We start from the raw sequence: 17,077 nt of genomic DNA on the forward strand, positions 1-17,077 counted from the left end.
TAACAGCTTTTAGGTGTGGAAACCAGCAGTGCTTCGATCCATGGATCACGCTGCTGCTCTGACACCCATCAGAAGGAGCACATCAACTTGTGCTTACCTCTGTCTGAGCAATCCAGGAAGGAAACCAAAGCAAACAGGTGTCAGAAGCACAAACCAGGATCTTTTTATAGCCAAATGTTGCCCTGTAAACATTTTGTGATCAATATCTACAGTGTGATCATTATTCTGGGGCTGATCACTTTGCTCCAGTAAACATGCCAGTGCTTGACTTGGAAGCCTGGTCTGTTTGCTTGTGGTTGGATTGTGGCCCCAACCAGTCATTCCTGGCACGGGTCCCCAAGACTCCTCTGCCCTCACCGCAACCTGGGCACACCCCTTTGCTTCAGCAGTGAGTAATCCCTTCAAGTGGGAGTCTGCTGCTTTGTGAAGAGGTATTTTGTCTTTCATTCATGTAAAAATAGCAAGGGAAAATTAATTCTGGAAGGGGAAAAAAAAGGGAGGGGGAAGTGGGTCAGATATCATTCAGGGTTGTCTGCAAGGTGGAGCCTGGGAAACATGTATTTATTGTATAGCTTGTCTAGGTAATACCAATCAGAGTGGTTAAAACTCACACAGATTTACTGTAACCCAGGTTTTCCTCATTTTTCCATGTTTAGTTTTAAATTTGTCTCCCTTTTTTCCTTAAGCAGAATTTAAAGCAGCCCTTTGTTAGCAATTGCGACAATATCCTCCAGAATGAAAATGAAAGAAGCAGGGAGTAGATCCATCCTTTCTGTATCTTTTCATGTAAATTACTTTGTGTCATGCACGTCACTTCCAATTTAACCATTTGAAGAATAAACAAACCATTGCAGGCCCAAAAATCTGTTCAAAATTTTTTTGGCAGGGAAAAGGGACTATATTAACTCTTCTTGCCGGTGAGTTTTCCCAACAAGCAGCTTTACTGTTTCTTTTTTGCCTGCAGCTAGCAGCTAAAGATCAGTTATGAAAGTGTATACAAATACTTTCACATATTGAAAGAACAATATTTTGACACTCAGTGACACAAGGAGGGGTGGGGAGGGGAAAGGCAGCAGTAGTCGAGTTTTTGATAGCACAATGAGAACTTTGTGTTCAACCGGGGCACATGTGAGAAACATCGTGTTGCATTAACAGCAGAGGTTGACCTGTAAGGTTTATCTGGATTATAATTCTTGTGGTCTTTATTAATAAAACTGCCTCCTAAAGTTTCATGAGTCCTCCCTGAGATCTGTAAAACAATCAGCCTATCTGCTCACAAGAGAGAAGCTAGACAGTGTTTCCTAGTGTTTCCTACAGATGTGAGGGCTTTGGTTCCAGAAGACATTGATATTGTTTTCATTCAAGATGCTCCACACAGATTATCAAGTATTTTATTATCTTAGTAACTTTATAATTGTTGGATTACTATCTTTAAATGTATCAACTATGCTCTTTTAACTTTAAAGAAAAAACAAACAAAAAAGCAATGTTGGTCTGAATATAGTCCAGCTTTGAAGAAATTCACATCTACAGCCAAGCCATGGGATTTGACTCAATCAGTTTGTACTTCAAACTGCTTCTGTGGCCACTAATCAGATGTAACTTCAAAAATCCACGAGGAAGTTCATAAAATGAGTTACAACTCAGTATCCCCAAAACCATACCTTCGGAGACATCTAATATCTGTATCACTAAAAGTAATTTTTGTTGTTCATTTACTTTCTCAGGATTCTTCAGGTAGATTTTCAGTTGTTTTCTACCAAATTTTGTGGTTTTCCTCTCAGAGGAAAATGTTTTTCTCTAAAATCTATTCATCTTTGATACCTTTTCTGTGGGTGATGTAACTGTCTATGGTCTGCAAACGTTGTTCTCCTGAATGGAAGCAGCTGCCATGTCACAAGTGCTCAGTGTTTCCTCTGCGTGAGTAGAAGGGACAACACTGATGGAAAAGCTTTGTACACAGACATTGGAGTCCTTCTGCTCAGAATTACCCTGCTAAGGAAGAAGCATATCAATGTGTATTTAAACTGATGAGATCTGATGGATATTTAAATGGTATTCAAGAGGGATTTTTTTCATGAATGGAGGGTCCTTGAGCCATAGATCTTCCACCAGCACCATGATTTTTGGTGCTCTGAACAAACAGGATGATGACTCTTCAGGGAAGAGGCAGAGGCATGTGCCCTGAACTTCCTGGGCAGCACCTCTTTGGCTGGGGGCTTTGACAGAGGGTTGAGCTTATGAAAGTGTCACTCTGGTTGCAGTGATAGACAGCGACCTCAGTCATGAACTTCAGTTCGCCTTTCAAATGCAAACTGCAGCAGCACAGTAAGGTTCTTGCTTATTGGGTGTGCACCCTCTGTAACTGAGCAGGAACGGCTGTGTGTGTTTTTAGGGAAAAAAGCGTAGGAGTACATTGATGATGCACACTGCTCCTGCTGCCACTGACTTCTCAGCAGCATTGGAGCGCCTGGCAGCACATCCCTGTGGTTTCCTTTGGCAGGAGCGTCCCAGCTGTACTGCCCTGACCTCACAACAGCATCAGAAAGGAGCGCGAAGGCAACAGTTGTTCATTCCACTCCATTGCTGTTGTGGCAGGGAGCATGGGATCATGCCCAGGGCTTTTGTCTTGGCTCTGGGGCCAGGGCAGTTCATGCTTTACCCTGATCACAACACTCTTCTGCTGCACTTCAGCTTGGATAGTGCTCTCCAGCCATGTGTGTTGTGCAGAACACATATAAGCAGGGGATTTTCCCCTGTGTTGTGTATTGTATGTATGCATGTATCGCTGTCCATTTATGTAATCTCCTTATATAACACGTGCTCATGCCTACTGGGTACACCCAGTACACACCTACGCCTTCAACAGTTGCAGAAATCAATCAGATGTGGGTGACTCAGCCAGTGAAGCACCTTCCCTCCCTGCCCCTCCAAAAGTAAATAAATCAATAAAGTGGAACTGAGTTTGGGTTCAGAACTCTGAGTTGATGTCCCCAGCCTCACTTTTCCAAAGCACAATCATCAATTGTGGCCATTTCTGTAGCGGCTTGAGAAACCACAGACAATCAGCTGGGTTGTGTCAGAAAGAGCCAAGTGATGGCATCTGGAACTGCTTCCCATCCAGGCGGGCAGGAAGTGCGTGGGCATGACATCTCCCCAAGTTGTGTGGTGCAGAAGATGCCAAGAAGCTTCTTTTCCTGACAGTGCAATTGAATCAGGACAATACAGAGAAGGAGGTGATACATTAGTACTGTCTTTTATGTCAGAAATGGTGAGTGCAGGAACAGGAGGCATGCCAGGCCTTTGTGCTCACCATATGGGGAGAAAGTTCTTTGCTGCCACGTCTCTGTAAAGGCTCATCATGCTTTGGCCTCACATACTCAATTCTCCCTCTCAGTGGTGACCCCAGCAGGATGGCTAGTATTGGGATCACTGGAGAGTCCATGTCCATACCACAGAATTCTTCTACCCACTCCTAGACAATAGAGTATGGAATACTGTTAAGGCAAAACATCTATAAATAATGATAATGTACTCCTGGGTCTCTCTGGGTGGTAATGTTTCCCAACTTAGTCAGAAATGGCTCCCTAATTGTTGGCAGCCTTGAGGTAACCCATGCCCTCCACAAGTGATAAGTGTGTAGAGCTGGACATTCACCAGTCTGCTGTTTTGTCTCTTAAGTGCATGGACAATGCACCCTGCATCAGGCTGTGACTATCTGTTCCATCATTTAAAGTAAACATCTTTGAATTGAGTTGATTTTTATTTTGTGCGTGTGTGTGTGGAATGCAAAGAATTTGTTCTCTGCATAAAACCTAGAAACATGTATGAGAGGGGGTTTTTGACAGGGTAGGGCTTGGAAAAAAAGTGCTGTGTGGCAGTGCAGGACAAACAGTAATTAGTGACAACATTTTCCATTTATCACATCTTGTGTCTGTTCAGTCATATCTGGTTTGAGTCTTGCATCCGATGTAAGAAAATACTTAACACATTTTCTTGAGAAATCATCTTTTATTTCTAGAGCAGAGATTGTTGGTTGTACTTTAAAGTCCCAGAAAGTTGGATATATTTGTTTTTTCCTATTAAGTAGGAGATACCTGATTACAAGCCCCTTTGAACAATTTACAGTGCTAGAGCAGACAGTGAAAGAGAAGTATCAAATATAGAGAGTTAAACATAACCTCAACTACTGACACTTTGTTATCCATGGATGACAACCCAGTTAATAAATGTTTTCTCACTGGGATGCTGAAGTGGAAGTTAATGGTGAAACACATCTACAACATACTCCAGATGCTCCAGACAAGCAGACACAACAGCAGTGGCATGTACAGAATATACCTGGTGGTGTTAGGTGGTGTTAGTCCATCTTGGTTTGTCTCTGCTGGTAGTCCAGTTGTGTAAGCAAAGAAGTTTTTGCAGGGAGAAGGCTGGTTCATGGTTTAGGTATGCTGCTTCAAAATGTTACTTACTCCTGAAAAGGGAAGAGAGGAAAGATGGAAGTGGGAAGGTTTTGGCACGGGCTGTGTAGCTCAGGCATGCAGAACAGATATCCCAGTCCATGTAATCACAGAAGTGTGTCTGCTTGCTGGGCTTGCTACATATCTCTCTACGGTTAGGTTTCTGTCCTTAAATGTTAATGCCATATCATTGCCTTTAGACTTCATGAGTCACTAAAACAGAGCCAAAAAGAGCTCAAATATGAAAAATATGTTTTGTTATGTTCGCCATTAAAGGAACAGTCTCATTCTAAGGGAGGTGAAGCCTGAGTTGTTTACACAGTAGTTTTCTTTTCCTTTTCAGCATTTCCCCACTTTTTAACTGTATAGAGCAAAAAATTAGAGAGAGGATGGCAGAACTGAATGGGAACAAATTCTTCATTTGCTGCCAGCCCATCCAAAAAATATAGGGAAATTCACAGGTCTCCATTCCTGCACCAGAAAAATTCCAAAAATACATGACCTTGTGATGGTTAAAAGATAGCCGAGAGCCAAGGCTGGGTACTGTTTTCATCCCAGTTCAGCCATGTCATGGGTCATGTGGTTCAGCATGTGAACAGGAAGGTGAGAATGGGTGAACTTTTGCCTCAGTCGTGCAGTCCATCAGCAAATAAATGGAGCAGATCACTCTGCAGCTGTATCGGGAGGTGAACGGCTGAATACCTCTCACACAGGGGCCTTTGTGTGCTGGACATGATCTAGCATCATGATGGGACGCACTAGGCTGAGGCTTTGTAGCAATTACTAACCCATTATCACGCTAGAACATGAGATCATTTATCTTCTAATTCAGAGTGTCACCTGTTCTTCATTTGCCAGTCAATAACCATTAATTACTTTCAGTGGAAATTTAAACAAAGCTTTTCCCCTCTGTTAAAACCAGTAAGCCATTCAGTTACGACAAATAAACCTGGAGCTGTGCCCCCCAACCCCCTCTCCCAGTCCTCCCCCCCTCTCCCTCCCCTCTCATTCTCAGTCTGGGACAACATGAACTTTTGAAGGAAATGCCTAGAAATTGATAGGTCAGGGGCCTTTGTTAGTCTGATGCAGGGGGAAGCACATTCCTGGCACTTGGTTGGAGGGAAGGCAAATAGCTACTGCTGGTACATAGATCTCCTTGGTTGTCATGGACTCTACCTGTGGAAATATTTGAATGAAGAGCTTGTGCAAAGGCTCTTCTATCTTCTGGCTTTTCTTTGTGTTTTTTTTACAGACTGTTCACTCAGATCCATTCAAAGCCAACAGCATTTGGCTGCCTTCCTCCAAGCAAACCAGAACTATCACTTACTTTGTTCATAACTTTAGCAGGTTTCATACTTGATTTTACCGAGGTAATGGTGAGTGCCAATAATTGCGAAAGCCAGAAGGAAAAATTGAAGAACCAGTAGTGAGAGATTCTCAAGTAATCATTAATCTAAACACTCTTTCCTGGTAGGAATGGAGGCAAAAATTGCTTTGAGCAACTCTGTGTTGTCTAATTGTTTATAAGTTGATCCTGTTAAAGTTTTATTTCTAAGACATATTTTCTTGCTCTTTGGGATGGGAGACAGAAGCTGGCACCTAGAAATGCACAACACTTGGTGAGACCAGTTGCCAAAGGCTAGATTTTTGTTAGCATTTTGAAGCTGTCTCCTTCAGCGCGGTGCCTGTTAGTAAAGAGAATATTTCAACACTGTTTTATATTGATACATAAAATTGATATGTATATATTTTAAATGCCTGCTGGGCTGTTGAATGTCTCAGCATAAGCACCCACACTAAAACTTTGTCAAATGAATCACAACACCAAGATGTTTAAAAGTGGAGGGGTGGCAAAAAGTTCTAATTAGATATTTTAATAATTCTTTTTCAAAAGTATGTAGTAAGTAGCTGGGCTTTATGCTAATATTGCATATTTGGTCAACCCACATGACATTTGGGATTCAGTGGGGAATTTTACCCCTCAGGTTTGGTTGTTACATCTCTGTCAGGGATAACTGACACTGCAGTGCCGGGTATATTTCAAACAAGGAAAAACCAATCAAACAAAAAAAAAACCCAAACAAACAAAAAAGGCAAGACCTTGAGTTTATTTTGTACAGCAAAAATCCACTGAAGTTGGGAGAAGACCCTGACTATAGTCTGAATATCTAACCATAGGAAGCCTTATTCACTCCAAGAGTGCCTTCTGTAAGGAAGCTTGTTGCTTTCAGCTAGGCTGCTTAATAAAAGCTGCAGGTCTGTGAAATCAGGGACTAAACTACAAGAGTCAGAACCATCAGTTAGTTATTTTAGCCATTCCTTTTACCTTTTTGCAAGGCTGCCACAACTGTGACTCCTGCAAGCTTGTCCAGTCATGAAGAAAGAGCAGTTGGTGATTTATGGCAGCCTCTCAAGTCATCAAGAAAACCAAGAAAGCTCATGTGAGAGATACGAGTTAAGACATCTCCTCCCCACAAGAGGAGTTTCATCAGCCAGCCGGCTATTTCTGCGTCATTGGCTGAATGTTCAACCCTGGAAAGGAAAAATAAAGCTGCTGCCATTGTCCTGCCCAGCAGGTCATATCCCTAAAGCACAATTCATGTCAAGAACTCACGCAGCAGTTGCCCGAAACCCAGCCTTCCATGCACGTTCGAGAAGCAGAAAGGTTCAGAGGGAACATGTTAATAAAATCTTGTCAAAACTTTGGAAGATGTATAAAATAATAACTGGGAAGAAAAATGACTTGCAAATAGAGCCATTTAAGTGGAATGTGTCGCCTCACTGTGCTGGACACTGATTTATTAAGAAGGGAAAGGGGGAGAATTGAATGTTTCAGGTGGTATTTACCAAGAGAAACTGAGCTGTCCCAAAGCTTTTATTAATCTGATTTGCAGAGTATCCACTACCACCAAGGGACCTACTAAAATTGTTTTCTTTCAAGCTGATGTGCAGAGGTCAATGCAAATAGCGTTGTGGATGACTCTGTGAGAAGATGACAGTCCTTTTTACCATATGGAGAGAAAGCTGAAATATTTTGGTTTTCCTTTTCTGGTTATTTATTAAGCAAAGATCATGCCATACAGGTATTCCCTTTTCCTCTCCAAAGGAAATTAAGTGTTTACATCATTTTGATTGATCTAAAGTAATAATTATTCTGTCTGCCTGCAGCTCCTAGCCAGTCACATAGTCTAGCTGCTAGAGCAGTGGCTTGCAAGCAGAAAACCAAGGTGTACCTGCCCTGGTCCCTCAGACAAATCATGTTTTTTTTCCATCTGCTTTCCTGCTGAGTGATCTGACCAGCCTTCTGAGACTGTGCTCATCTATCATCACTTGTTTGTGGGAGGGGAATCTGGGGAAAACACTGCTGGGGGAAGCAAACCAGCTCCCCTGAAATACACATATGCTGACAATCTCGTCAAGTTTTGCTTCAAAACCTATTGTGATTTTTTGCTGCTACAGAAATGGTTCTCTGGAAAATGTTAGTGCTTGTCTTGCTTTTCTACCAGTGTTTTCTGTGTCCCTGTGTCAAACAACACAGGTTCTCCTATGGTTCTTTAATAATATATAATCATTAAGATTGGAAAAGACCTATACAAACATCAAGTCCGATCATCAACCCAACACCACCATGGCCAGTAAACTGTGTCCTGAAAGTGCCATGTCTACACAGTTTTTTAACACCTCCAGGAATGGTGACTACACCACCTCCCGGGGCAGCCTGTTCCAATGCCTGACCACTCTTTCAGTAAAGATTTTTTTCCTGATACCCAATCTAAACCTCTCCTGGCACAACCTGAGGCCATTTCCTCTCATTCTGACACTTGATAGTAGGGAGAAGAGACCAACCCCTACTTCAGTACAACCTCCTTTCAGGTAGTTGTAGAGAGCAATAAAGTCTCCCTTCAGCCTCTTCTCCAGACTAAACAACCTCAGTTCCCTCAGCCACTCCTCATATTCATCAGGAAACACAGATTAACTTGGTCAAATGGACTGTTGACTGCTCTTGGTTACTTTTAATTAAAATCTCAACCAAAGCAAACATGACAGAAGGAAGAGCTAAAAGGACCCATATTTTCATGTTTCAATGTGCTTCACATCATTCTATAACAGACAGACAGACAGACAGACATTAGCACTCTGGAGAGAAACATTGCAAAATGTTATTTTGCTCATATCAGTGTCAATTCATGCCATAGTTTGAACCAGGGAATCCATGCTACAGAGCACTAAACCAAGACTCAGTGTTCAAAAGTAAACACAGTAAAGTCTCCCCTGCTGTGAACCAAATTGGAAATCAAACACAGCATTGTTTTCTATAAGGGGAAATAACTAAACTTTCCCCAGGGTTACAGTGAACGGGTGGACAGTCACCATGTCAGTTGAATGCTCATTTCCCCATCTAAGGCTCTGTGCCATTACTTCCAGATCAAAGATGCAGTAATACAATATAATGTGCCACTCACACATGCACTGAACCCAGCTCTGTTTGTCTTTCCGCAGGCCATGTGGCTGATGCTGCAGACAGATGAGCCCGAGGACTTTGTCATAGCCACTGGGGAGGTCCACAGTGTCCGTGAATTTGTGGAGAAGTCGTTTAAGCACATTGGGAAAACCATCGTGTGAGTATGAACATGAGATAGCAAGCAGGGGCTGAACGTTTCTCGCCTGTTGCATTTGCCGTGTTACAGAGTGGTGTTTCTCTACCTTCTTCCTTTTTTCCTGTCACACTCTAATTCTGTACCATGTGAGTCCACCCAGGCATGACTGATGCCACTGCAGGTGTGTTTTGTGTTCTCCTCTACATCATGAGAAATACAAAATCCGTGGGAATGCCTTGATTCTTTATTCCTGGTCTTCAGTCCTGGGTGAGAGACGCCCCTCAGAGATATTGCTGCTCATCACTCTGCCACAAAAGGAGGTTTTCTGCCTGGTTCTGTATTTTGCAAGATCCTCAGATCTCCACAGCCCTTCTCCCATTTTCTGTAGTCTCCCCAGAGGTTACACCTCCCAGCCCTGTCCTTGCTGTGTGACAGCCCATCAACCACACCACAGGGATTAGGCAGAGACCCACCCCATCCAATTAGCCCTTCCTCCTACAAGCCAATGCTGAGCAGTGGGTGCAGAATGTTTACAGTGCATGTTCCACATAGTTCGATTGAAAATACCAAATTCCTTCTCAAGGCCATGTAATAAAACCAGGATGGCTCGGGGAGCGCTTTCTGTAATTTATATTTTTATTGTTTATTATTTTTTCAATTTCCCTCCTTCTGTATCTTCTCTGGGCCCCATCCATCAGCATACCAATCTCAGCTGGAGGAGGGAGAGGAAAGCCACAGGCTCTTCCATGACGCTAGCGCCAGGGCTGCTCCTCGGGCCATCAAAGTCACTTCTGCAGCTGGTGAACTTTTGACAGGGCCAATAAGTTTTACTTGGGAACAAAAACTTGACAAATTCAATAAATATGCAGGAGTGCATGGATATATACAATATTATTTGAACAGCCAGTGGGTGGCTGGAGAGGTAATAACATTTTCTCCTCAATGAGCTTTTAGTCTGGTTTCAATTTTTGGCATCAACTTCCAGAAAAAATTTCTGATGGGGGAAGAGAGAAAGAGAGAGAAGCTGTGTAAGTAGAATTTCTATCCCAAAAAACTTTGTTTGGGAAACATGTTTCTCTCCATGTTCTTCACATTTCTTGACAGTGAGATGTCCCTGTATGATCAATCACACACTGTCCCGTGTGCCCTCATAGGAGTGAGGTGTGACAGGGTAAAGGAGAATCAGCAGGAGCTCTGGGCATTGCTTTAGCTTTCTTATTTTTCTCTTTTTTTCTATACTTTTGTTTCTTGTGTTTACAAGCTTAAGCTAATTCTCCCTCTTAAGCATTGATAGGAATGTGCTGTGGATTTAGTTGCTCCATCTAAGCAAGAATTCTCATGAATTTCAGAACTCTTTTGTCCCTGTCTAGTGTTGTTTGGGAAAGCAAGAATGAATGTTTAGTAAACATATAAATTAGTTAGTCTGTGTTTTGATTACCTAAAACTAGAAACTGAAACATCCAAGTCAGTACCTGCTGAATGCTTTTGTTCACAGACATTCTCACCGTCAATTTCTTTTTATGTCAATACATTTATCCATTCATTGAATTTGAAACTCTGTGCTTTGGTGTTGGCCTAAGAAGTCTCAGCATTCTCAAGAGTGACAAACTGACCTGTATTTTTCAGGAAGCAAATTAAAACCCTCAAGAAAAACACAGAGAAAAGAACAACTACACAAATGAAAGTGAAAGCACTTTTATGAAGAGCTCCAGTTATAAAGAGGATATTAAAAGCTGGTTTTAGATCTAATTGGTCCTAATACACTGTTGTGTGGCCTGTTTGGAGAGGATATTAAAGGCTTACTTTAGATCTAGTTGGTCATAGCACACAGTTGTGTGGCCTCTTTGTTTGACTTTTTGCTCCTGTGGCTCCATATGGTGGACATTGTTCATATTGGGAATTACTGTGGTCGGTGTTTGGATGGAATTATACAATCATAGAATTGTTTCATCAAATCCAACAGTCAATCCAACACTATCATGACCACTAAACCATGCCCTGAAGTGCCATTTCTACACTTTTTTTAAACTCCTCCAGGGATAGTGACTCCACCACCCTCGTTTCTTCCTGTCTCACTTCCATGAAATTTGGATGAGTTGTTTTGGGTTAGTTGGGTGAGGTTTTTTGGATGGTTTCAGGTATTATGAAACTTTGCAATTTCACAACCATACCTGGGAAATTTCCAGCAGCACTTTCCAGTGCTGTAAGTGATAGCACAGCTTCCCAGTACTGCTGTACAATGAGCCTCTCAAAACTGGTGGGATGAATGGTCAGAAGGGATGTCATGGCCAGCAGCAGCTGACTGAACTTGTAGTGCATCCAAGAACACAGGGCACAGATTCAGGGACTCTTAACCATCCCTGCTTTGTGCAGTGGCAGGGGAAGTGGTCAATATAACAAAGTCTTAGCTGTCACACCTTGAGTTTTAAATTGGCTATTAGGAAGAATTTCTTTACTGCAAGAGTGGTGGGACATTGGAAAAGGATGCCCAAGGAGGTGATGGAGTCACTATCCCCAGAGATGTTCAAAAAATGCATAGACATGGCATATTGGGACATGGTTTGGTGGGTGTGGTGGCACTGGGTTAACAGTTGGACTTGATGATCTTGGAGGTCCTTTCCAACCAAAATGATTCTATGATTCTATATTGTAGTGGAGGACAGAAAGAAAAGCAATCCTGGCTGCCCCATCAACCAGCTAAACATGTATTTTGTTTCTCTCTTAATTTCTCTTCCTAACAATCCACATGAATTTACACATCTGAAAATCCAGGGCAGCCCAAAAAGTCCTTTGAAGAAGATAACATAGTAACTCTGTCATAGCCAGTCACTTGCACATGTCAGGACTGTGTCTTCCAGCCAAGCTGAGAGAGAGAGAAATGTTCCTACATTTTTGTAACTAATGAGATGTACATCTGCAGAAAGAGTGATTCTCTCTAAGGTTGACAGTGAAGCACACACAGGGGTTTATCTAACTTGTGCAGGGTTTTTTCACTTCTACCATTTCTTATTCAAGAGAGACATTTTGGATTGCGTTTATATAGTCCTCTGAATCATTCAAATTCAGTCCTTTGTACTAACAGGAAAGCCTCAGAGCTACAAATATTTTCTCCCCTATAAGGATTACACTTTTTTCCCCTCTCTTTTACTTTCCCTTCTACTCATTACTAATTAAGTAGTACTTGGGGGAAACACTTCCCGCCCATAATTTGAACTGCAGTAGGGTAAACGAAACAGGCAAATGCTTGTCTTGGCTAATTTTCTGTCATTAATCTTATTACATTAGAACAGGATCGCAAAGATAGCCCGAAACCACTACAGCTCTTGGAGATCTTTGCAGTGCTGCAAAGACTGTCTGCAAAGATGGAGAGGGGAGGAAAAAAAAAGAAAAGAAAAGACAAAACAAAACAAAACAAAAATCCTCTTTGAGCAGTGGAAAGATTTATTGAGGTTTTTATTAATATAAAAATACATGCGCATTTGTTACAGAGATATTCCTGGCCTCCAGGATCAGAGTTAGTTCAGTGAAAATGAATATTTTACTCAAGCTGTTTGGCTCTACATACAAATCTTATCTTCACTAGCATTGCTGGTTGGTCTTACAAAAAATCACCCTGGAAAGGAGAAGTTTTCAGATAAGCTGTAAGGTCTAACAAAGTGAGCCACTACCAGAAGTGGAGTAGTGGCTGATGCAATGACAGTGAAAGTTGAACTGAGGTTGAACTGAAGGAGGAGGGCTTTTCTGATTTGTTTTGGTTTGGTTTGTTTGTGGTTTGTTGGTGGTTCTCTTTTTTTTTTTTTTTTAACCTTAAAATTTGAGGTTGGGTTACAGAAATCATGAGATTTGAAGGACAGTTGTAAGCATAGAAAGCCAGCAATGTGTTAGTAATGGGGGTGTGGAGACTTGGAAGAGAAGCCATGAAAAGACATCAGCAGAACAATTGCTGTTTCCAGGTCTGGCTTTTGCCCACTGAAAATTGATGCTGGCCAGTGCTATGTTATATTTAACAGGTCAGGAAAATCAGGAGCTTTCAGGTGAGGAGGAAGGGAGCAGAACCTCAAGCAGAAACTGGAGGCATTTCAAAGAATCATAGTTGAGAGGAGCCCAGCCAGGTCAATAAGGAACAGCACCCTGAGTTGAGTCCACATGAGCAAGGGTCCTCACAGGACTGCATCCAGTGGTGTTCCCCAGGGATCAGCCCTGGGTCCATTTTTGTTCAATATCTTTATCAACAATCTGGATGAGGGAACTGAGACTACCCTTAGCAAGTTTGCTGATGATACAAAACTGGGGCGGTGGCAAACACCCCATCAGGCTGTGCAGCCATCCAATGGGATCTGGACAGGCTGGAGAGCTGGGTAAAGGAAAAACTCATGAAGTTCAATGAGGACAAGTGCAGGGTCCTGTATCTAGGGAGGAATAACAACATGCATCAGTACAGATTAGGGGCTGCCCTGCTGGAAAGCAGCTCCACAGAGAAAGCCCTTGGAGTCCTAGTGGACAGCAAGTTCTCCATGTGACAGTAATGAGTATCCTGGGGAGCATCAAGAAAAGTGTGTCCAATAGGTCTAGGGAGGTCCTTCTCCCACTCTACTCTGCCCTGGTGAGACCACACCTGGAATACTGTGTCCAGTTTTGGGCTCCCCAGCTCAAGAGAGACAGAGACCTGCTGGAGGGAGTCCAACAGAGAGCCATGAGGATGATTAGGGGACTTGAGCATCTCCCCTATGAAGAGAGACTGAGATCCTTGGGGCTGTTTAGTCTGGAGAAGACTGAGAAGGGGTCGGATCAATGTCTATGAATATCTGAGGGGTGGGTATCAAGTGGAGGAGGCCAGGCTCTTTTCAGTGCTGCAGTTATAAGACAAAGAACAACAGATACAAACCTGAACGTAGAAGGTTCCACCTCAACATGAGGAGAAACTTCTTTACAGTGAGGGTGATGGAGCACTGGAACAGGCTGCCCAGGGAGGTTGTGGAGTCTCCTTCTCTGGACACATTCAGAATCTGCTTGGGTGCATTCCTGTGCAGACTACCCTAGGTGGTCCTGCTTTGGCAGGGGGGTTGGATTCAATGATCTCTGGAGGTCCCTTCCAACCTCTGATGTTCTGTGACCTTTTGGTCACCATTCTCACTGCAGAGTAGATATCTTAGGTGGACATTTAGCACACTTCTGCTACAGAATTGGCTCATCTGGCTGAAAAGACTGTTACTACTTTCTTATTGACAAAAGGTTTTAAATGTAGGCAGACCTAATCACTGTTTCAGAACTTAAATTAAGGTTTGAAGACTGTAACAATTTAATTATCTGATCTCATACATCATAAGCGGTATGAGAGTTTCTTTTATAGGAAGGCTGGGTAAGAATTAAATGTAGAGTTTCATGGCAAATTCCACTTTTTTTTTCCCTAAGTGAAATGAAAACAATTCTCAGAAATTATACTTGGGGAAATATCTGATTTCAGGTCAGCTGGACTGCTTTACTTCTCTTCTAAATGCCTTTTCACAGAATCACAGAATGTTAGGGGCTGGAAGGGACCTCAAAAGATCATCTAGTCCATCCCCCCTGACAGAGCAGGATCACCTAGAGCAGATCACACAGGAACACATCCAGGTGGGTTTTGAATTATCTCCAGAGAGGGAGACTCCACAGCCCCCCTGGACAGCCTGTTACAGTAAATAAAGAATTATTTTAAAATACTTTAAAAAGCCATTCTGAAAGGAAAAAAAAATCATTCTGAAAATGTCAAAGCCCTCTTTTTTGATATTAATGTAATATTTTTCAGGTTGACATTAGTGGAACTTACTGAAACTAAAACTTTTCTCTCCAGAATGTTTGGATTTTCACAGAAGCATTAATATTCATTGAGAAAACATTCTCTTTTACTCCAGCTTTCACAATTTAAAGTAAATGGAAAAGAATTTCAAAAGATTTCCAAGAATTGGGAAAAAAAAAATTTGGGGAGACTGGCAGGGATTCTTTTGTAAAGTCTCATAATAACTGGGGGAGTTTAGAGTTTTGAAGCTTCATCTTGCGGTGCTGGGAATACAGCAACAACAATCTCACTGTTTTATTTGTGCTCCTTTAAAGAACAAACACTGAAGACCTGATTGATCAAGACATTTGAAAAATAATTTATATACATCTCTTTACAGTGACACATTTAGATTTAAACCCAAAATCGTGGTTATGCAGACCCTATACCTTTGATTCTTTGGTGCATCGGAGCTGCTGGCTGAGGAGCATGTGAAGAGTCAGATTTTAGGTTTCCAAATCAGAGATTGCTTGGAAAAGATGTTAATGGTCTGTAATGTGGGGTCAGTTTTGCTGTTTGCAATACGCTAGGACAAAATAAAGTGCTTTGGTTTCAATGTAGCAGCAGTCAGGCCACAAACCTGAGGACTACACAAATGGTATCTTTTGTGGAAAAAGAGCAAAATTTCCCTAAAATTTTATTTTTAACTAAGTTTTTGTTCATTTTCAGGTGTGAAAATACTTCCTATTGGCATACATTTGATTTGAAAGGCATATATTACAGCTTTATTTTCCTTGAAGAGGCTGAGTAATGACTGGTGGCTTGAAATGTTTACGTCTTGGGTTCTCTTTCTGTGTAAAGCTCAAGCAAGGAGGTGAAATTCATCAGTCCATCTGTGCTTTTGTGAAAGGTTTCATTTTTAGCTGAATTCTTCACCACCTCAACAACAGATGTGCTTTGCTTTGGTCATTGCTCATTCACAGACACTGGGACCATTTGGTCCATCCCAGGGCTGTTCCCACCCTCCTCATTTGTTCCCTGTGTCCACACCTGTCCAGCTTACAACCCATGAGGGGTACTCCAGCCCTTCCTCTTCAGAATATCTTCCATACCTGTGGATGGTTTCATATCTTAAGCTTGCTGTCTTACTGTATGGTTATGGGAAATCAGAAATAATGGGAATCTCCAGAGAAGTAGTAGAAGGAGCATTCATTGTCACTAGTATTAAGTATCATAACAGCAGTGATCTGCAGATATGGAGTTAGTATTAAATTAAATGCAGTCCACTCCTCTGTAAATCCAGAGTGTGAAAGCTCTTGAGGTGAAGAACTTTCTAAACACATAAACTAGCACATGCATTTGAAATGTGGTTAATACAGTTTAATGGAAGTTTCTGAGGTCATCCTAAGCAATCCCAAAGTGTAGATGCAGAGAGCATGTCAAATCCACTTGGTCAGTAGCGGACGTGGTCTTGTGTGTCCTTTTCCAGCTGCAGAGCATTCTGGCACTGAAAGAGCAAACCTGTTTATTGCTTCATTGAAGGGTGAAGCTCCCCAGCATGGGTAGATGATGTTCTGGTTGTAAAGGCTTGTTACCTGCAGGCTTTGGACCCAGCCTTCTGTGGGAAACTTACAAAAGGTGGAGGATCCACTCCAGGCACCTTCTTGGGAACCCTGGGCTTGGACACCAGCAAGGGGTTGGAGGATCCACTTCTCATCCTCTATACATTTGGCCCAGCCCTGGGTAGCCAAACTTTCTTTAACCAGGGATCCTCTGCATAGCTCACATGGCTGTGTTCTTGCCTACTGGGCATCCACCTCAAGGAACAGAAACCTGGGTGGCTTCTGTTCCTAGATGGCTGGAGCTATCTAATGTGAGGGTGCCCCATGCCTCTTCCACCATGCTAGGATGATCTCATGTGACAGTTTACAGTGTGACTAGAAGTTAACAAGGGTTTTGATGGGTTTTTTCCTTTCTTTGTAGTTAGAAGATGGGGGGGGGGGGGGGAGGGATGGTGGTGTTTAGTGAAGTGGCTGCTTGCTCCTGGTGTCAGGCTGACCCTCTGCAGACCTGCCAGGATGATGTCCCAGCTGTGGGGTCCAAGGTGCCTGGAGGAGTTGGCAGTGTGGCTATCAAACAGTACTCTGGTCACAATGAGAATTTTTTTTTTTTTTTCTGTTGTGAAATTTTCACATTACTGGACTGGATAAAACGGGTGGAGACTTCTTGTTAAGCTCTTTCTATTGTTGTATAACTTTGATAGC

At 42.3% G+C, this 17,077-nt stretch overlaps 1 protein-coding gene across 1 annotated transcript in view; it reads left to right on the top strand.

The window, feature by feature from the left end:
• GMDS (GDP-mannose 4,6-dehydratase) overlaps positions 1-17,077 on the top strand; it is a 357,646-nt gene that overhangs the window by 265,883 nt on the left and 74,686 nt on the right. Inside the window, exon 8 of the mRNA XM_054381971.1 lies at positions 8,961-9,079. Within this exon, the coding sequence (XP_054237946.1) occupies positions 8,961-9,079 (119 nt within the window). The remainder of the gene's footprint in view (positions 1-8,960; positions 9,080-17,077) is intronic.

Source organism: Indicator indicator, chromosome 6, assembly GCF_027791375.1.
Source record: "Indicator indicator isolate 239-I01 chromosome 6, UM_Iind_1.1, whole genome shotgun sequence".
NCBI lineage: Eukaryota > Metazoa > Chordata > Aves > Piciformes > Indicatoridae > Indicator > Indicator indicator.